We start from the raw sequence: 22,164 nt of genomic DNA, 5'->3' as shown, positions 1-22,164 counted from the left end.
GTTAAGATTACTGTGATGCCCCACGACAATAGTAGGAAATAAACAGACTTATTTGTCTGTACTCCATCCTGACAACACCATCATGGTATTCTGTACTTTTAATTAATAAATTGCTTCGTTGTGACATAAGTAAAACAAATCTAAAATAACAGGAAATACAGTTGCCATAAGAGGTCTAAGCAAAAGAAATAAAAAGGCCTAGCATGTAAACTGTCTGTAAAGTTAGTATCAGCTGACCTACATCTGCGTTTAACTTACATTGAATTGTACGAGGGAAATTGGACATAAATTTACTTTATGAGAGGTGTACTGGGCTGTGTGCGTCAACACTAAATCTTGCTGGATTGATCAACCTGCTGACATTCTCTGGTTAGTGTTCTTTTTGAATAAAGTTGAACAATTATTACAAAAGCTCATCAAGCAAATATATTCGCCAGCAATAGCATCATCGTTTCTGAGTCAGGCGCTTCATTAAACTGGACCATGTTTCCTGGTGGCCCAAGTACCTGTCAATCACGAAGCGATAGACCCCTCCTTTACCACGCGCTCACTCGCATCCTGAGTAGGAGCCTAGAGTTGCGCGTGCCACGGAGCGATACAGTGTTTATGACATGACCTCCAATTTATAGCATCTTAGAAAAGGTCCTCTTCAGATTACAAAATAGGAAAACGAGGAAACTGCCCGTAGGCTGAAAAGCTGACGCGTGTTTTTAAAGGCATTAAATCGGTGTGGACTAATAACGAAGAGGGAAGAAAGAAGCGACGGCAGAGCGCGAGAAACAGCGACGGCATAATAGACAAGTGCGATTCAGCCTAAACGCGTGAGACTTTTCCAAGAAAAGGAATAATGAGAAACATTTGGATATTTGTAACTTTTTGCGCGGTGGCCTGGTTTTCAGATAAGAGGGTAAGTTTGCAAGAATTCATGATTTTAAGCCAGATGATGTTTATCGATCTGAAAACAGGCATCAAACTTGCCGTAACACGTTTATCCTATAAATAGGAGAGAAAAAGCAACTTCGGCGACGTTGAGAGGAGCATACTGTGATTTGCATTTAAATGACACAAGTACAAATAAAACCCCCAGTACCAGACATTTTATCATACGCTTGCTATACAGAACTACAGAAAACTTATAGCAAACTATATGTGAATTTTTTTTGTCTAAAACCGTTTTTAAAACCGTTGTTGTTACAATGTGAAATAAGCTACAGACACGTCCCGTAAGCTAGAATGTTTTAATTAGCAGCAAACCATAGTTTTGATATGGCCCCCCGCTGAGGGTGATATCATTATTACACTGTCCTGCTCAACTTTTCTTTTAATATGGTATAGCTACAATCTCAAACCGCCTTGACTAGAATGAAAACCTGAACAAGCGAAGTGTTGTGAGACTATAGACAGGGACAGACTGCATATCGGAGTTTTTAACTTTGTCCAGAATGCCACAACGTGTCAAGAGCCTTTATTTAGTCTAGTCTCCCCAGCAAACCAGAACATTATGTAATGTAGCCAAACTAAACTGGTCGCAGCCCTCGCGCAGAAGGCAGAAGGTTCCAAACTCCATGGAGTCAAGCAAAACGTTTCCACTTGGCACGCTTTGTCCTGTCAGGGGATGCACTCTGCAATTTCATAAAATCCTTATGGTATGAGGTCAGACGTACAGACGCTAGAGCCGCTTTGGAAAAAGGAAATTCCGCAACACGATTAATGTGACTTCGGGAGAGGCTTGAATTAGTTTGCATTCCATCCTTTTATGTGCGTTTTCCCTGAAATGATTCTTTGTTTTCCTGATTCAGACTTCACGCACCCACTGTAAGTGGATTTACGTTAGTTATCTAGATATGTACAGTGGACATTAGAGCCTTTCAGTTTACCAATGCACTGACATTATATATATATATGCCCTCATTAAACTCTTAAATTTTAACTTGGATCCATAGCCAGCAGTTAAGAGAATAAAATACATGCTGACCCTGTGTTCATCTGTGTTTGCGGCTCTCCCCATACTGAATTGCTTATATAAACGCTACATCATTTGCAAAGCCAAACGCCAGTACCCGACAGTGGGTCCCGGTTCCGACACGTGCTCGTTACATCTACGTGTTAATTACCTCAGTCCTGAAATTCTCAATTCAAATGCCTCCCAATAGGAAGCAATGAAATCAGAGGGCCCCAATTTACCTTTTATGTTAACTGGACGGAAACATTAGAGCCTGATTTTAAAAGAGAAGAAAGGAGGTAAAAGAAGAAGAAAAGGCCGTTGAACCATTATGTTGATTAAAAAAACCCTTTTTTTTTAACTTGCCTTTTTTTTCTTTAAAGATCCATTGACTGAGGGCTGGGTGAATGTGCCTTTGACTTGTGGGTTAGACCACAGTAAATTGGTGTTCTGTCTGGTTTTGGGGGTTTTTCACCGAGTGTTTGTACTTTACAAAGTTCAGAATGTCCTGCAGATTGCTGCTGACCTCAGGCAAACATTAAAAAAAAAAAAAGAAAAAAAAAAAAACCCTCTCTGACCTCAAACACTGACCATGGTCTTCTCTGCCTGTTAATCATTTATGTGGGATAAACTCCAATAAGTAGCAAAATCACCAAGATGTTTCCTATGTTTGTTTTAATTGTATTTAGCTTTCATTTCTGTTGTAACTTTTTTATACATTATCATACTACGTCATTCAAAGTGAGAGTTGTCTTACATTGAATTTGGGCCCATTTTTATTCTTGGTAATGTACCAAGAGAAGACACAGTTGGCTGAGGTTGGCAGAATGCCCCAGTTAAGTGAGAGTAATGTGTTAGCAGCCACGCTAACAGAGCTGTCCTTCAACACAGTGGTTTTAGATATGTGTTCTATACTTTCTGTTGCATTATGACATAAGTTGACATAAGAAATACTATGAGACCTGTTATGACCTGAACTCTTTGCATTCTCCCTCACACTGGTGCTTCAGGTAAACCTTACATTTACATTTATTCATTTAGCAGACGCTTTCTTCCAAAGCCACTTTAAAGTGAGGAAAAATACAATCTTAGCATGTCGTCAGTGAGGAGCCGGCTGTAGGATCCACGGCTAAGTTTAGTCACTGACCTGATACAAGTACAAGAAAAACTGAAGGAGGTAAGGGAGTGAACTACAGACAGATACAGGTAGAAAGAGTGCTAATGTTATTGCCCAGTGTGTGGGAAGAAGCAGTGGTAACAGTTGTGATGCTATGAACAATAACCAACAAAACAGTTATTACAGAAACACAGCGAGAGTGAAACTGTTCAGGTGTGTTCAGTCTGAAGAGTACATGTGAGTTGACCACACACACACACACACACACACACACACACACACACACACACACAACTATACCAGTACACGTTCGATACACGCTCAGATATCCTGTTACGTCACCCAAATCAAAAGCTGTGAAATCACACCACAGTTCCTGTCTCTCTGTCTGGAATGGAAAACAGAAAGTGTCTGAGGAAACCTGGTGGTGGTTTTTCGGGTGGGGTTTTTTTCGGGGCTGAATTGTTAAAGATGGCGGCCTGCCTTGTGAATTACACTTACTCTGTGTGTGTGTGTGTGTGTAGGTTGGTTTCACTTACTCTGAGGGAAGGTCTCCATCACAGCTTTTATTAGAGGGAAATGACGGTGCTCAGTGGAGACTGACAGGTACACCGCGTACTGAACAGAACCGAAGGGAGAGACTGAGTTTCACACCATAATGTTCTATAAAACCATACTCCTCTGCCTCCATGACTGCAGGCGGAGGCACACCTGCATGTAGACAGACATCCCTCTAAAGAAAATCCCTCTGTATAACCGTATGCAGTATTAAAGCAAAGTAAACGTGAGAGAATGAAGCCTGTGGAAACCCTGTTAGACTGTGGTCCTATCTGCATGTGAGAGGAATGAAACGTCTGCTGGTCCCATATGGTTTTCTCGTCTGGTGAATTCACAGTGCTTAACAGACATCTGTATTTGCCTTCTCTGAGCAGAGTTTGTATGTGGTGGAAATGCTGGGTCGCCTTGTGGATAAATGACGTTTTTAACGTTAACTTTCTTTCTTTCTTTCTTTCTGTCTCTCTGTTTGTCTGTCTTACTCATGCTCTTGTGTTCTCTGCTGTTGTCTGCTACCATTACATTTGCAGACATTTTCTGGTTGTGAGTTGCCCCCCCCCCTCCACCACCACCAGCTCCCCCTCCCACTCTCCCTCCCCACCCCCCCAGCCCACCAGCCCAGAGACAGTCAAGAAACAGAACTGACACTGATTCATCTCAAATCAATCTCTACAAAGAATTAGACACAGAAAAATTTCATTAACCTTTTGGACGTGTGCCAACACTCCCAAGTACCGCAATCTTTCCTGTTCACAGATGGCGACAGAAAAGGGAACTTTAAAATGCAATTTTAAATGCAAAAAAATAAAGTGTGTGTGGGGGGGGGGGTCAGTGGTAAGGAGCGTGTTTATAGAATCCATAGTGGCTAAACAGGGGCCTGGAGAGAGGATGGCTGGACTGGTCAGTATCCTCCCTGAAGCAGTTAACTGTTCCATAAGTTTGCTCTTGCTGCGTTACGCAAGTTTGTTGACATAGTTGGAATGCACGTAGGGCAGACAGAAAGGCTTGCTGTGTGCAGACTGCTGATGGAAGTGGCTTAGCGTGTGTGTGCCCGACGCTCACACAAGCACCATACATGGCCATGTCAGACTTATCCTTTTTTTTTTCAGTCTGGACAACAGAAACATCCTCTCCAGATGTGTTTTTTTTTTTTATATACACAATACAGATGTCCATGTTCTCTCTATCACAGTAGCACATATTGGCGCGTTTTAACAGAGCTGTAGTAAATCAGGAGTGTGCACTGAGTTTTGAGGGTGCTGTATGTTTTTTTTTTTGTTTTTTTTTTTATTGTACCATTAATCAGAGCATAATGCATATTCTATTGAGCGTGTGACAATCCTCAGTGTTTTGTTTGGCTTCAGAGTTACATATTCTGCAGCGTTTTCTCCAGTGGTTTGTGCTGTTCTGAAGATCAGAATAATACCGTCAAGTTCTCTTTGGTCGATGGGATTGATAGTGCACTGAATATGAGGTCTGTCATTCTCCAGCTCTGTGAGACTGGTTCCTCAGCCAACGAAACATCCCGCGTGGTCATATCCTTTTGGCTCAGCTGTGTGTCAGCCTCTCACAGTGCTTTTAAGCCATTTCAAATCCACATCATCAGGTTCACATCATACACAGCCTGAGGCTTAGGGCTGGAATTTTTCAGGATGATGTTCGAGAGATGAACCCAGAGCTGAAACTTTTGGGTTTTTCTTTTTTCCGTCTTTTTTTTGGGGGGGGGGGTTTCTGTGAAGTGGAGAGTTTGCGTCTCTGTATCATTGCTCATTGGCTCAGGTTCTGTTTGTGTTTTTGTGGTGCAACCTTTCAGTGGTAGACAAACAGAGGTCTGTATACACACAGACACAGATACTATCAGATAACAAGCTTTTATTTGGTCTTCTGGTGTCATCTGTGTTAACACTAATGTACCACATGTTACGTTTAATACGCCCACCTCTCTCTCTCTCCCTCCCCTTTTCTCTCTCTCTCGCTCCCTGTCTCTCACTCCATCTCTTCACAAACCTGCAAAGGGCTTGCCTTTTATCAGACATCTGAGGCCTGTTTGGAATTTGAAGCATATTTTTGGAGAGTTCAGCTTTTTGCTGGGCTAGATATTTGAAGTCTCCTGCTTTTGTCAGCTTTATTGAGTGTCCTTGGACTCTACTCTGTTTCATTTCTTATGCATGCATTCCTGTTTTTTTTCTCCCTGCTCTGTCTCAATTAATAGGCTAATACATTAGAAAACTTATTCGAGTTCTCCTGAATATTTCATATAATCGGAATACCTTACAGAACACAGCGTGATCCTTTGAATTTTTGTTCATGGAATTTGCCATAGGCTTCCAGTATCAAAATGCATAGTTTTAAAGTTAATTGCGATCTTATTCTCCACAAAAAAAAAACAAAAAACAAAGCATTTCATACACAGGCTGAACGAGCATTGCTGTGTGTCTGCTCTGCAGGATTTCTGGAGAGAGCAGTGGAAATCTATGCCCTCCACAATACACACGTACAATCCTAAGAATTCGGCAGTAAATTTGAGTCCATTTATTCACCCACTGGGATTCTGGTTTGGCCGAAATCCAGTACAGCGCAGGGAGAAACCCAAACTGAAAACTGTAGCTGAGAATGAGGTTGGATGGTGTTTTAAATTGGGGTTTGTTTGGAGGTGCTGAAAATCGAGGCTTTTCACACACCATGGTATTATTATGTTGCCGTGGGATTTTTTTCCTTTGATTTTTCAGCTGTATCAAATAATAGAGACTATTTTGTCTCTGTCAGAACAATTATGTACAATCATTTCACTACAGTCATTCAAGCACTTACTGAGATTACCTTAAGCTGTATGCACAGGGGTGTTCTTTTTAAATGTTTACTGATTTACTATTACACACAGTCTGGCCTCTGTGTGCCTTCATTTTCCTTCAGCGTGAGCTTCAGACTTAAACCAGTGGTTTAAAGTGTGATTGTTATATGTGGCTTTACAGTAGATCAGCTCATACTGTGTGTGTGTGTGTGTGTGTGTTTTAGTGCCTTTGTGTTAACAGTAACGCCACCAGAAGAGCGCACAGGTCTGTTCTCCAGGTGCACTGAGCGTGCTCAGTCGTAATGTAAGGTCTCCCGTGTCACTGCTCAGCTGTGTGATGTATGGTCCACTGAGTCAGGGGAGCCTCTAAGAGTTTCTCCTATTATAGTCTGCAGCTGCTCCGTATGGACAGCGTGTACTCTGTGTGTGTGTGTGTGGTTTCCTTCTGCAAATTCTATGTATTACGAAGACTACTATGCTTGGCAGATATTCAAATGCAACAACCCACCATCACCAAAAATTCTATACAGTGCATCAGAGACAACGTGAGTAAAAGTTATGAAATTATTTGGTGAAGTCTTAAATTCGCAGCGTTCGTGTGCTCTGTGATTAGTGTTGCCTGATCAGTTCAGTAAGAGTTCAGCAAAAAGAGAATTGCATGGAGTACAGTGTAGATAACTTATGGAACTTTGGAAACATAACAACTCAGAAGTGAAGTGAATATGAAAGCAATAAAAGAGAGAGAGAAAAAAGCGGAGGGAGAAAAAAGGAAGAGGAAGAAGAGATATAGAGCCAGTGAGAAGCAATAAATGAGACAGGAAGGAGAGAGAGAGAGAGAGAGAGAGAAGGAGAGAGAGAGAGAGAGAGAGAGAGAGAGAGAGAGAGAGGGTAAATAACGGTGAAAATATATTGATGCTCTGTATCTCACCCCGTCTAATATATTGGCCCTGGGTTTATGAGGAATATGAATTTATATACGCCACTCGCCTCACAGAATGTTTCTGAATACAGCTCAGCATCAAATCATCAATTATTAAAGCCATATTTTGGACAATTTTCAAAAACACCTTACCTTGAGAGATTTTTCCCCAAATATCTCACCCTGTCTTACCAGCCAAAGCCGTGCCAGCCTTCCGTTCCGTTCCGGATTTACTGTTTATGTAGGGCTTGCCGAATCTTTTTGAGCAGACAGCCACAGACCGCAGTGTTTTGGATTTTGTCTCTGTTAAAGACTGCTTTTAAGGTAAAAAAAAAAAAAAGAAAAGAAAAAAGAAAGAAAGAAAAACAGTAAGTAGTATTGGGGGAGCCTGAGGAGTCAGGGGGAATGCACCTTTATGGTTTAAAGCTGTAGGTCAATGACCTGGCAGGTAAATGTCATTCAAACGTCAAACACAAAGTGACCTGGTTAGGTCATGAACTCTCTCCCACCTCCATCAAGCTGAAAGGACCGGAAAGTTCTCTCATGTCAGCACACATTCATACCCACCTGTGCCGTGTATGTATGCGGGTGCACATATGTTTCCTGTATGCCACTTGTCATATTTCTAAAAAAGAAACTAAACAGTCATACTTTTATCTTCAATTGAAATCAGCTGCCATGAGCCCTTTCAGGAGTTACTGCAGCAGCTCCCCAAGTCCGTCACTGGTCTTTCTTTCCACACGACACCTGTATTTGTAGAAGCATATTATGAATACCAGACATGCCTGTGGCCAGAAAGAGGAGCATTCATCTCTGGGCTCCGTCTCCGGCTCTGGACAGTAATGCTTGTTTAATGCTCTCTCTCGCTCTGTGTGTGTGTGTGTGTGTGTGTGTGTGCAGCTGGACAGTCACCATATCAGCTGTGTGCAGTGTGTCGATGCGTTGGAGGTTGATGGTGTAGTCACATTTGCTTTACGCCTGCCTGCATGCAGACAGATTTCACTAGTTTTCCTTTGACTCAGGTCTTTGTCACAGATTTGCTTTTGAATAATTTGTGAAAATGCATACAGCCATCGTGTGAAACCGTACACACAGCATTTCATGTGGTCCAAACAATGCCTGCATGCACATAACATCTCACACCATCCTCACAATGCCTGTACACACACAGCATCTCACACCGTCCCCACAATGCCTGTACACACACAGCATCTCACACCGTCCCCACAAAGCCTGTGTACACACAGCATCTCACACCGTCCCCACAAAGCCTGTGTACACACACAACATCTCACACCGTCCCCACAAAGCCTGTACACACACAGCATCTCACACCGTCCCCACAAAGCCTGTGTACACACACAACATCTCACACCGTCCCCACAAAGCCTGTACACACACAGCATCTCACACCGTCCCCACAAAGACTGTACACACACAGCATCTCACACTGTCCCCACAATGCCTGTACACACACAGCATCTCACATCGTCCCCACAATGCCTGTGTACTCACAACATCTCACACCATCCCCACAATGCCTGTACACACACAGCATCTCACACCGTCCCCACAAAGCCTGTGTACACACACAACATCTCACACCGTCCCCACAAAGCCTGTACACACACACAGCATCTCACACCGTCCCCACAAAGCCTGTACACACACAGCATCTCACACCATCCCCACAATGCCTGTACACACACAGCATCTCACACCGTCCCCACAAAGACTGTACACACACAGCAGTCCCCACAATGCCTGTACACACACAGCATCTCACACCGTCCCCACAATACCTGTACACACACAGCATCTCACACCGTCCCCACAAAGCCTGTGTACACACACAACATCTCACACCGTCCCCACAAAGCCTGTACACACACACAGCATCTCACACCGTCCCCACAAAGCCTGTACACACACAGCATCTCACACCATCCCCACAATGCCTGTACACACACAGCATCTCACACCGTCCCCACAAAGACTGTACACACACAGCATCCCACACCATCCCCACAATGCCTGTACACACACAGCATCTCACACCGTCCCCACAAAGACTGTACACACACAGCATCTCACACTGTCCCCACAATGCCTGTACACACACAGCATCTCACATCGTCCCCACAATGCCTGTGTACTCACAACATCTCACACCATCCCCACAATGCCTGTACACACACAGCATCTCACACCGTCCCCACAAAGCCTGTGTACACACACAACATCTCACACCGTCCCCACAAAGCCTGTACGCACACAGCATCTCACACCGTCCCCACAAAGACTTTACACACACAGCATCTCACACCGTCCCCACAAAGACTGTGTGCACATAGACTCTCACACATTCCACATGATGCCTGAGCTGTTAGCATACTTCCCTCTGTCACATTTTATGGCTCTGACAATCTGTCGACTCACAATTTATCTGTTATAGGTTGTTTTGGCTTATAGTTTGTGAAATATGATCTGTTGTGATGACCTTGTGGATGTCATGATATAATACACTTGGGACTTCACAATTCTATAGCCATTTCAACTTGCCGTTTTCATCTTTAATCGTATTCCGACGTCTGTGGCAGAATAACAATGGCTTAGAGAAGTTTCCCTCTTTTCCCCTGAGTGAATGAAACAATTTATTTATTAATTTTTTTAACAAAGTGCTTCCACTCTTTCCACACATGCAAAAACAAACTCAGAGATGAAGACCGAAGCAGCTAAGAGTGACAGCTTTTGTCCTGAAGATACATTCGCAAATTGTTTGAAAAGCAAAACTCTCAAAACGCTCTCTCTCCAGTTCAAATGATATCTCAAGTTATGTCAGTTCACATTTCCCATCTCCTGAAAGCTTCTGCTGCATCTGGGACCATTTCACGCCGTGCTGTCGTTTGGGAGAGAACCTGGTATGGACTTTGGCTGGACTGCTGTTTTTTTTTTTTTTGCTTTTTTTTCTTTTTCGACCAGGAGAAGAAGAAGAAGAGTAGGTTTAGTGAAGCATTGTGTAATATGTGTGAGTGTGAGCAAAAAAAAAAAACAACAACAACAACAAAAAAACACATCCATTTTCCACTTCATCTAGCGGACCAGACTATGTGAAATAACACAGGCAGCCCTGGGGGGCCGCTGTTTAGAATTTCAAAGGAAATGGCAGAGTCTGGTTCATATTGAGATTACATTAAGAGCTGCAAATGTAGCCCTGGAATGTGTGAAGAGACTGCTTCCACTGTAATAATCATATTACGCCCGCCGGGGGCTGGGGTGGGGAGGTCTCTGTTTTTGCCTGAAGGAGAAAAAAAAAAACCCCAAAACAAAACAAAATCCAGCATTGGTTGAAAATTCAGATTCTCCAGACATAACTCGAGTGTCTCTCATGCGACGTCTGGTGCATTTCAGCTGAGCTTATAAAACGAGTCCGGCCACGAAACTCACGCGTTTACAGTTGGGCCAGAACCCTCCAGTTTTATAGGAACCATTTCAATGACACACAAGTCTGTCTGTGGTTTCAAATAGGTCAGCACCAAAATGATCCAAGGCAGAGGCTCAAAAATACAATCTGTGTTTAGTTAAGATGGAAAGAAAACTGTTACCTGCACCGTACTGCTGTAGACCTCACCCTAAACACCAGTGTTTTTCAGATCTGCTCTTAGAGGCCGACCACACTGACCGGTGTTACCACTCCTGTCAAGGCCAACCCCTCATTTATCTAATGAAGGAAATGTGGATTAGCAGACATAGCATGTCAGTTGTGTTAGACCTAAGAGTCAGGGCTTACTGTCTGTTGAATCTCCAGGGCTTCAACAGACAGAGGGAGAGGCACAGATAGAAAAGAAAAGAAAGAAAGAAAGAAAATAACACATTGTTGTGGTTGTTTGGTACCTCACTTTGTGTGTGTCAGCAGTGTAGTGGAGTGAAGATGTGAGTGAAACATCCCAGGTGTGGCCAGTCTAACAGAGAGGATGATTTTGGTCAGGAGAGCAACAGCGTGTGTCGTCACACGTCAGTGCCGCTGTCACCAGTCAATGCCATTGGCCAGTCAAGCTGGACTGAGCCTTTCTAATATTTTATTTCTCCCACTCTGAGTGTTAATAAACTGTATGAAACTCAGGCTGGGAAGAGATTAAAGCCCTGCACAGGTCAAGCATCATCATATAATACAGATCAGGATTTCTCCCAGTCCATTCCTTGAGGGCTGTAGTCCTGCTGGTTGTCACCACCGCTGGTCCTCTGAGGCATTTGATTAGTCAAGGAGTACATACACCTATTTTACAGTTTTTAAAAAAGCCCCTAATTATGATGTGATGTGTTCTCAGTTCATGTAAAATTGACCTTCTATGTCAAAGTCAGTATTTTTCAGTACTATCCCTGAAGGTCCACAGCCCTGCAAACTTCAGATTTGCCCCAGTTCTTCAACTCGTCAGCTGTGTCAGAGTAGGTAACACCTAAAATATACAGAGACCTAAACTATAGAGAGCTTTGGGGCCTCCAGAGGCAGGATTGGGGAAACACTAGACCTGTCAGACTGAGGAAGCTGCATCTAACTATGAATGAAACATCTGTCTTGTCACCTTTGAAGAAATGAAACAAAAATATTGAAACTTTTTTTTCCCTCTCTCACCCTGTCTGGTTTCCTTTCCTCTCACTCTCTCTCTCTCTGTCTCTCTCCTCAAAATAAGGATATGAGAGTGCTTTGGCGAACTTAGCTTCAATAGTTTTGATTCACTTTAGCCTATTTTTAACTGACACAGAGAGATAGGTGTCTCATCTCTGCAGAAATATTTTAGACAGAGAGTGGGAGACTGTGAAGACTCAGGATCAGCAAACCTCCGTCCATTTACGGGACGTCCTTGGAGAACGTGTTTTGCATTTGTAATTACCACAGCAGGAGGTTAGTTTGACCACAGTGCTAATTCTTTTCAATGGGTTACACGCCGTCAATTTAACGGATATTTCCAGTATGTTCTTGGCGTGGTGTCTCATTTTAGCCCTAGGTAACGTTCCTATTATAATCAGGAAAATTACGGAACAGCAATTTTCACAAATTTCGCAAAACACTGCAAGTTAACAGGTGGTTCTGAAAGTGAAAGAAGGGCGAGAAATAGCATCGGTTTCATTAATTTCACAGTCAGCGGTAGGCTAGCCCACTACAAATTAGCATCGCTGTTGTTGGTCGTTGAATTATTCACCCGGTTTCAGCCGAGTGCGAATGTTTTTCTTCTCTTTTGTGGAGTCTGAGAACTGTCGGCCAAGACCGTTGGACGCAGTGGTGCTCTCTGAGCTTTGTGATTTGGCCGGGTTGCTCTAAATGCCGTTTGTGTTGTAACACACGGTCGTACTAGGGCCGCAGCCAGGGACGGGAGAGTACTGTTTAGCCCAGACTGTTTGGAAGAGAACTAGCAGCGGTACCGTTTCCTGTTCAGCTGTAGTGCTGGCAGCGGCTGAAAGGCAAAGACTCAGAGCTGCATACAATAACTCACTTGTGCTGCCATGCAGGCCCAGGAATGCGCCTCTTACCTTCATACGGCTGACAGCGGTTTGTTTTGGAAGCGGATAGGTTATTCAATCTCTCTCTCTCTCTCTCTCTCTCTCTCTCGCTCTCTCTCAAACCTCTTAGTTACTACTTTTAAAGATTGAGTCTGTCTCTTCACACACAGTTTTGATTTTAAACTTTATCAGCAACGCTTCATTCAAATGAGGGTGACCTGGCAATCCAGGTTTACCTCAAATTTTTTAAATGACCACAAATGTGACTACAAATAAAAATGTTAAATATGACATCGCTCTGTCACTGAAATTGAATTGGTTCTGCTGGGTGACACTGAACACATTCAGTCGTGCTATTCATTCACCAGCACACCATTACCAGCAGGACTTAGGTGTCTGCATAGCCTCACACACACACACACACAAATAAATCTTTTTTTCTGACTGTTAACAGTAATAAATTCTCCTTTTCCCTGGTTTTGTATCACTGTTTCATTCTCATACATTTTGACTAAGACATATATACACAGTCCCATAACACAAAAATCCTTTTTGAAAAAACAGCTTAAAAAAGGCCCTTGTTTGTTCTTTAAACGTGTGTGTGTGTGTGTGTACCCTCTCTTAGCTAAAAGTCTACACCTATCAGATAAGAGAAGACTCGTTTAATCTTCTCATACCTGATAACAGTGTGTCTACAGGGTTTCCTAAACCTTCCTGCAGGGAAAACCAGGCCTTTCATATGTGTTGTTTTGCCTTGAGGCAACATGATCAGCTGCAGCGATTAAGAGCTTTATGTTCAGCTGATAAGATGCAATGTGCTTTGGATCTGATCTGTGGAAGGCTATGCCAGATATGAGAGGGCTCCGTGAGAAGACCATTCAGTGAAGTCAGGATGTTAAGGACACAGGAGGAAGGAGGAATGAAGGCCATGATCATTAGCTGATGAGTTGCGTTGGGTGCATTGGAGCAGGTAGAGGGGAGAAATGTGTTGACTTGGACAGGCCTCTGAGAGAAGAATCAGATGCCGAGTAAAAGCCTCCTAAACAGTGAGGGAATGAACAAAAAGTTTTGAAGTTTGTCCTTAGTTTACCTCTGTGGAAGAGACAGATGTGGAAGATTTGAATTGAAGACATGAATCTTTCAAACGTGTTTCTTTTTTTAAAAGACACAAACAGATGCTTGGCTCAAACCTCCTTTTCCCTCTCTGTTTTTTCCCTTTCTTCACTCTCTTTCATTTTCATCACATCGTTTTTTTAGGGGTTTTTTTTTTTGTGTCCTAATGCAAAAACACACAGAGACACATCAAAAACAACTAGTTTAGTCTGTTGTCTCCATCAGATGAAGGCTTGTCTCTTTGGAGAACCCCGGGCGAGACTGGTGCAGACACACCGAGAGAGACTGTCACTGGGCCGTCTGGAGAAATGTACTTTTCTGTCAGACAGTCCATCAGAGGATAAACTGATCTTATTATTTCACAAGTACCGTTTAGGTGAGAAGACTGCCGCAGAGACAGGTGTGTTAGCTGTTTCAAGTATGTCTGTGAGAGAGAGAGAGAGGGAGAGAGTGCAAGAAGAAGAGAGAGAAAAAAGAGAGATACAAACACACACACAGAGAAGAATCTGGCGTCTCTGATTAGTTAGAAAATTCGCCATAGGAAACAGTGCATTTGGTTTACTTTATTTCCATGTGTGATTTATACTGGCAATTTCCCAGGCTTTGCATGACAAGTGCGTCCCAGCTTTCCTGCTTCCGAGGCTTGTCATCGCTCCCGCTTTCTTTCCGCTCAGCTGCCACAGGAATTCCACACAATAGTGACCAGTCAAACTCGTGTGCAAGGTTTTGTGTGCAGGCAGCGAGGAAACATGCACCTTGAACAAAGCGGTAAAACAGAGGTTTATAAATGTTTCATGTCTCTTGAACAGAGTCTCGTGGCTGATCACAGAGCCTGGCCTTAAATGGCTTTATTTAGCCAGTCATTGCCTTTCAGCCCTGACCATCGCTGAGCACTTTTAATCATCTTTCCCCCTCACTGCCTCTGAAAACAACACGTCTGCTCTGCTGCTATTGGGAGGCCTCTGTCTCCTTTGATGGCAAGCCTTCCTCTCTCTTTTTTCTTTCCTTAGATCCTCCTTTTCTATCACCTCCTTGCTTTCTCACTCTCTCTTTCTCTCTCTCTCTCTCTTTCTCTCTCTCTCGCCTCCTTTCTCTCTTCCTCTCTTCCTCTCTCTCTCTCCTCCTTTCTCTCTTCCTCTCTCCACGAGCAGAGACTGGAAAATTGAACCACGTCCCTTTAGTGTCAGTGTTCATCAGAGTGAATAGACAGGAATTGAGTGGCGCACGTACACACACACGCACACACACACACACACGTACACACACACGCACACACACGCACACAGAGCAGAGAAGGCGAGAAATGTGAGGGAATATTGGCGGCTCTATTGTCTGTGTTATTGCCAGCGCTTTAAGATTGTTCAGAGGTGTAATATGTGAGGAGAGCAGGGCTTGACGGCGTGAGCCCGGCTGGGTGTGAAGAGCCGTTTCCATGGACGCTGATTGGCTCTGCGAAGAGGTGGTTGAATGGTGCTGTCACGGCAACAATGAAAAGGCAAGCGGAGGGCCAGAAGAAGGAATGAGAGGGTCAATCACACCTCCATCTGCCACTTTTCCTCCCAGCGAACAGTGAAAGAGAGCTAAACGGAGTCTCTTTCGGGTTGTGACTGAGGCAGACAGAATGATGACGCACTCCTCCGTATGGCATTGAATTGTCACTTTCATAGCTGCACATCCTTTGTTTGTGCACAAAAAAAAAAAGTCAAAAGTGTGGCAGATTCATGGTATTTGGAGACCAGTTCTGGAGTTGTTTTTTTTTTTTTTTTTTAAGCCAGTAGAAATTCATGCGGAGACTTCTTGGTTGTTTCCAGGGAAACGGGGTTTGGAGAAGAGTGGATATGTTTTTTGGGTAGTGGCCTTTGTTAGTGCATAAGTTACAGATAAACTGGCAGAGAAAACCACTTTAACTCTGAGAGAAATTGCTGTTCATCAAACGTGTGTGTGTGTGTGTGTGTGTGCGCGCGTTTGTGATGAGTGTAATGTCTTTACGAGAACACTGAGAGTGTTCTGTTAATTTTCTTTTTATGTTTTTTGTTTTTTGCTTATTCATGCATTTATGTCTTTTGACATTACTAATGAACAAGTGTTTCCTGGTCACAGCGGCTTCCTGGAGGCAGAGAAGCTGAATCAGTCAGAGAGCTAATAGGGACTGTGAGTCACTGGTTGTGTCAGTTCCTGGTTCCTAGTTTTGTCCCATGCTTTTCCTCCATACTGTGACTGCAATTATTTCCCATTTTTCTCTGCTGAAACAGATGGACTTTTGTCAGTGCTCTGTGTTTAATAGTCTGGTGTGTGTGTGTGTGTGTTTCCCCTGCAGGTGACAGCGGAGTCTCCAACTGATGACATTTATTTGGAAGACCAGTCGTCAGGAGACTACCCTGTGGATGATGATGACTACAGTTCAGGTTCAGGGTCAGGTGAGACAAACAGATGACTCAGTGTCTCTGGACACTTTTTCATGATGATGTTTGGGTAGAGATCTGGAGAGGAAAAAATGTAGGTTTCTTATTTGAAGGCTGAGAATGTTCCCAATAGGCACTAATGGAATTTATGCCTTAAAGAATAGAGTCAGGGACAGGGAGTGTCAGCAGACAAGGAGGAACGGACGTTTATGCACTAGACTAATGATGAAACCTTGCCTGTCAAAACTCAGGGCCAAAAACCTCCTGCCAAGAATCTCTCAGTGAGGTAACAGTCCTCAAGCCCGGCGCTCTGACCCCTCAGGGTTTGGAAACTAAAGGAGAGAAATACTCGATTGTTCCATCCTTTCCAAACACTCACTGTTGCAAAACTTAGACAGTCTGTGCCTGAGGTTCCAGTCTCCTGTGTTTCAACAGTATTCTGATAGTTCCAGTGTGTTAAACAAGCCCAGGAGTAACGGCCGGTTAGGCCCGACACCCCGGGCATGTGCCAGGCTCCGTGGCACAGCCGGCGGGCCGAAAGGGTGCCCCGTCGGCTGGTGAGACGGGTGGTGAGAGGGTTCAGTGAGGCGCACAGATGTTTCACCCGCAGTCAAGCTCGGCCAGGCAAAACGATCCTGTTTACCCAGCAGATGTCTACCTAACAGAACCAGTCCATCCATTATTCATGAACCAGCAAGTGGTTCCTCACTGCGGTTGTTTACCCCGCGACGTCTCACACCGAACCGTCGGTGCGCTGCTTTACGAAGACGGAAGACAAAGGCCTCAGTACTGCTGACTGTGTTTGTTCTTCAGCCGACTGTGGCTGGGCTCCGTGTTACCCTCTGTAAACATGAAATAAGAGAAACCACGAAAACAAGACGCATAGTTCTCAAGAGTATACATATATATATACATATTATTGTATAAAAGCCTACTCGCAGTATCAGGTGCCATATTTCATAAAGGAAGAGAAATGAATAGCTCACAGAGGTTTCCACTAAGTTCAGGATTTGTGTTTGTGCAACTTTTTTGTCCTCAAAAATTGTCAGATCTAGAACTTACAGAGTTTTTCTCTCTCTTTCCCTCTCTCTCTCTGTGTGACACACCCACAGGTGATGGTGTCGTAGTGGAAGAGGCAGTTACTGTAAACACATTGTACCTCTCTCCCAAAGCTGAATCCACTGAGCGTGTTCCCCAGGCCACATCACCCAGCCAGGACACGCCCATACTCAGCCGAGACACGCCCATACTCACAGACAGAGACAGCACAGTGGATCACTCTGAGAAAGGGGTAAGAGTTGTCTGTCTCCCTGTATCAGCGCTAGCCTACCAGTATCGTTATAGAGCAAACATTTGACACGTGTCTGTTAGATGAGTGAAACCTCTCTCTAATGAAGGAAATGTGATTATTTGCGGCGAATATGATTTGATACCTTAGCCCTTAAAACTGAGACAGAGGTTGACAGAGGTGCCTCACTGATATCTCAGGCTGATGTAAACAGGAGACAGGCTCCTAACAATAGCACGCTGTCACTTACCTGGTGGTGCTGACACCTTAGCTGTCACCTTCCAGCTCTCACGTCAAACACACTGCTCTCTCTGTCTCTGTCTGGGCTTGCCTTAGTTCCCTGACAGTCCGACAGATGAGCCGCGAATCAGCATTGATGCCACCAGAACCGCGTCTCCTGAGATCGCGCCGGATGGCGAAACGCAGCTTGATGATAAAGTTCACACAGAAACCGTTTTCCAGAGGACAGAGGTCCTGGCAGGTACGTACCACGTCATACGACACCCCCACATGTCCAGACAAGACTCTGGACCTCAGTCAGACAGTCAGGTACACTCCAGCCCAGCTCATCTGTTCTGACTTCATCAATTATGATTAAAACAACACTGTTGGTTTGGGCAGTGGTGGATACAGCTAATAGTTTTCACTGAGTAGTAGTCACTGCAGCAGGGTCGTCTGAATCTTAATTTGATTTTGCTTCTGTTCCCAAACATCATCGAAGAGAGTTAAACGTAGAACACCAGTTGTGAGCTTACTCTTTACTTTTCATTAATTCTTTGACATTTTTTTTTTTTGAAGGAACGGGCAATTACCATAACGCGATATTGGTGCAATTTATCAACAAAGACCGACAATCAATGTAAAAACACAGACTTAATTGTTACAGAGCATTCCCAGCCAAAGAGAAATCAATCAGGGCTAGTCATTTCAGTGGCCTCATTCTCGGCCATGAGCACATTATTGGTTTCATTGACACTGTGTATGACACAGTGAAATCCCTTCTCAGTCCTTACTGTCATTAAACTTCATCTGAGAATTTTACAATGGCAGGTCTCTCTCTCTCTCTCTCTTTTACCCTGTCTCACAGGCCTGAGTGTGCCAGTGTCTGAGTACATTAATGAGTTCTCTGCCCTCTGCCTCCGATTCGCTCACGTGAATCTTTTCTTTCTGTCTTTCTTTCTTTCTTTGTCTTCTCTCATCTCTTCCTTCAGCGGTGATCGCGGGAGGAGTGATTGGCTTTTTGTTCGCCATCTTCCTCATCCTCCTCCTGGTGTACCGCATGAGAAAGAAGGATGAAGGCAGCTACGACCTGGGAGAGCGTAAGCCCATGGGCTCGGCCTATCAGAAAGCCCCCACCAAGGAGTTCTACGCCTGAAGGAGAACGCGGCGTGGAGACCTGCCACCATCCTGACAAACGTCTCTTCAGTCTGGTTAACCTACGCTGGAATGAGAGAGAGGGAGAGAGGAAGTGTTACGGGAAACCTTTACCTATTTAATAATAACGTAACAACGTTTTTTTTTTTTCTTCTTCTTCATGAGGCTTATTTTGTCAGAAATCCATATTTGTGTGTTTTGTTTTGTTTTTTAGATTGCCGAGGAAAAATAAATAAATAAGTAAGTAAATAAATAAATAAATAATGTATTATGTAATTAAATGAATAATTTTCTCATGAAATGTTTTAGTCAGTGACTACTTTGTAACTGTAGAAATATATTTGATTTTTGTTAAAAGACCAAGGAAATTCAGAGATGGAAAAAGTGGAATATAATTGTGTAATATCTGTTATAAGTGTTTCTTTTTCATCACTTCTCTGCAGTTGATTCTGTTTTTTTTTCTTTTGTTTGTTTGTTTTAAGGCCTGAATGTCAAATTTTATCCTCAACATGTTTTTGTGAGCACATTTTGTTTCCACTTAAACTTTGATAAAAAAAAAAGAATATTCCTTTTTTTTTTTTTTTCTTAATTGGACTTAAACGTGTGCCATGATTTCTGAAGTCCTCTGTCAGTATAACGTTATGTACTTTGTTGGTCTCATTGAAAACAGACAGATGTTTAATGCTCACAGTGTAATTCCACAGTGTTTTACCCATGCTTTTTCTTGGCCATATTTCCTCTTCTCGTTTGATTTGATTAGTGGAATTTCCCCATCATCTCAAAACCTTAAATTCTCCTTTGACTTGAGCCAAGAACATGCGGTATCATAGCTGAGCTCTCCTCTTTGTTTGGCTGTAATTTAGAGCAAAGAGCATGTCATTCAGTGCGGCGCGCTTCAGAATCGTCTGATGTTATGCAGTCATTGCAGGTCTTTAGTGGTATTCTAATTCACTTTCAAATTCTGCCGCTCCTTTTCCGTTTCCTCCCTTTCACAAGACGTCTGCATAACGCAGTAATAACTTCAGATTACCGACCTGTGAACCAACTCTGCCTGTTCAAACCGAGTAGATGTCCACACTAGACTCACCTCTCAGCGCTGACCGTGGAAAGCCAGTGTGAAGTTACTGTTAAATTTTTAAAAAATGAGTTGTGGATTATGAGTTTGAAGAGACGGTCGCTCTGAGAAATTAGGACCACATGGCGACCGTTGGCCGTGATCAGTGTTTTTGTTTTTTGCATTTTTCTCTCCTAACTGAGAGGTGGTTTCTCACGCTCACTGAATTTATACCTTTACTCTTCCTCTTTTACAGTTATGCAACTGAGCTGTGTTGCAGTAATCTGTCCCTTTAAACTAGGCCGCGTGGCTTTAATAGATACATTCCCTGACATGACCAATGCTTTAATAGATACATTCCCTGACATGACCAATGTTTAGGCTCTGGCCCTGTGTTTCAGGACCTTGTCTTGAATGTTAGGACTTCCCACAGCCATCAGCAGTACTCTGATCTCCATGTACATCCACTGTCTCACTCCCCTTCTGTGACTAATATCAGTCTTTTTTTTTTTTTCTGTTGCAAGGACCTGACCATTTTGAGTCAACAATGACTTACCTGTATATGTTAATATACAATAATTTATAGAACACAATAATTTATATACAACATATATGTAATATGTTAATAAAAAAAAATCTATGAAAATGTATATTCACAAATGTTTGAAGCCCTTGAAGTGCCTACCGTTTTGAAATAAGGTTAAAGTCCTGTCAGGCTTGGGGAATGTCTGTAAAACAGCCGGATCAGAAGCACACGCGAGAAATGAAACCATAGTGTTACAGAGACAGTATTGTATCTAATAAGAAACACTACTGAATAAACATTTTCTCATGATATTAAACGTGTGGTTATTGTGTCGCGAGCTTGCGTTGTGTTGGTCTCAACGACTGAATATTAGTCCCCAAATATGATGAGCGCTATTATTTTATTACTCGCCTACACTTCAAAAGGGTGTTTCGAAGTCACAATTCTGCAGGATTCAGCGTAACATCCTCAGGGAGCGTCTTTGGGGTGCGTTCAATCAAAAACAGTGATGCCAAAAATCTTTCAAGTTTCTCTCTGAACTGTTTAGCACAAACTGCAGTGGAAATGTAACACTTCCCGACAGATTGCAGTGGGATTTGTCAAAGGGAGCCTTTGCACTGTGTTAATGATAGTAGCAGGAGACTGTATTATTAAAATAAAATCAAACAAAACCAGAAAGACAGTTGCTGTTGCCATGGTACTATACATGATGACTCAAATGTAACAAACGACACTTTGTCAAAGGTGTCAGATGTTCTAGAACACATTCTAGCACACATTCTCTGAAAGGCTTGTGATTCATACTAGAGTCGATCCTTGGAAAATCATTTTTTCAAAATGATGTGTTTGTCTCAGTGTCGATTAATTAATCACACAATCTACATACAAAAAGAGTGGTTTAACGCAGGCAGGTTTACGCTGCTTGGATTGGCGATTCTTTATGCAGCGTATTTGTCCTAACCAACTTGCCGTAGGCACGTGGTTTTCCAAAATATTTTGACGGTGTGTATGAAGTCCTGCTTTCCTCATATTTTTCATGTATTGTCCGCTGTTTCAGTACCATTTTAGATACATAGACGTTCGTTCATTCATTCTTAATTTATTCATAAATTGTGAACGAACGTCAATGGCTGCGAAGGTGTTTCAGATATAATGTCATTTAACAATCAGAAACAGGCTACACAGGAACTATGCGGTTCGCTTCCTGAAAAACTACTTAACTTTCTTTTCAACATTTTAGCTTTTTAAAAATATATCATTTGATAGTAGTTGCTTAGATCTTGTGTTGCGATTGCTTTGAAGACTTCAGGCGTGTAGGCTGAATATTCCAAGGAAGTTTCAAAAACCTCCGCAGTGAACTAGAGCTAAAGGAATAGGGGAGGAGTTGTCATTTATGTTCTCCTGTATCAGATCTTGCTTTGACGCTGCTAAACTGAACCGACTCCTTAAAAAAAACATACGTTCATATAAACGCACAGGCACAAACAGAAGGTGACATTATGAGATGAGCATTGTGAATTGCCAAATGACAGGCATGAACATTGTGTTCGAAGGTCATACATTAGCTAGTGTTTGTAAATTAGC

The 22,164-nt window shown here is 43.0% G+C and overlaps 1 protein-coding gene across 1 annotated transcript; it reads left to right on the top strand.

Annotated features, from left to right (window-relative positions):
- The first annotated feature begins 556 nt into the window (after positions 1 to 556).
- Positions 557 to 20,891, top strand: LOC115818467 (syndecan-2-B). Its single transcript, XM_030781843.1, has 5 exons — positions 557 to 907; positions 16,254 to 16,353; positions 17,451 to 17,629; positions 17,963 to 18,107; positions 18,838 to 20,891. Exons 1-5 carry the CDS (start codon positions 848 to 850, stop codon positions 18,999 to 19,001), a joined length of 648 nt encoding a protein of 215 aa, XP_030637703.1. The 5' UTR covers positions 557 to 847; the 3' UTR covers positions 19,002 to 20,891.
- The last annotated feature ends 1,273 nt before the right edge of the window (positions 20,892 to 22,164 follow it).

This window comes from Chanos chanos, chromosome 8, assembly GCF_902362185.1.
Source record: "Chanos chanos chromosome 8, fChaCha1.1, whole genome shotgun sequence".
NCBI classification, from domain to species: domain Eukaryota; kingdom Metazoa; phylum Chordata; class Actinopteri; order Gonorynchiformes; family Chanidae; genus Chanos; species Chanos chanos.
This window is presented reverse-complemented; position numbering and strand designations above follow the sequence as displayed.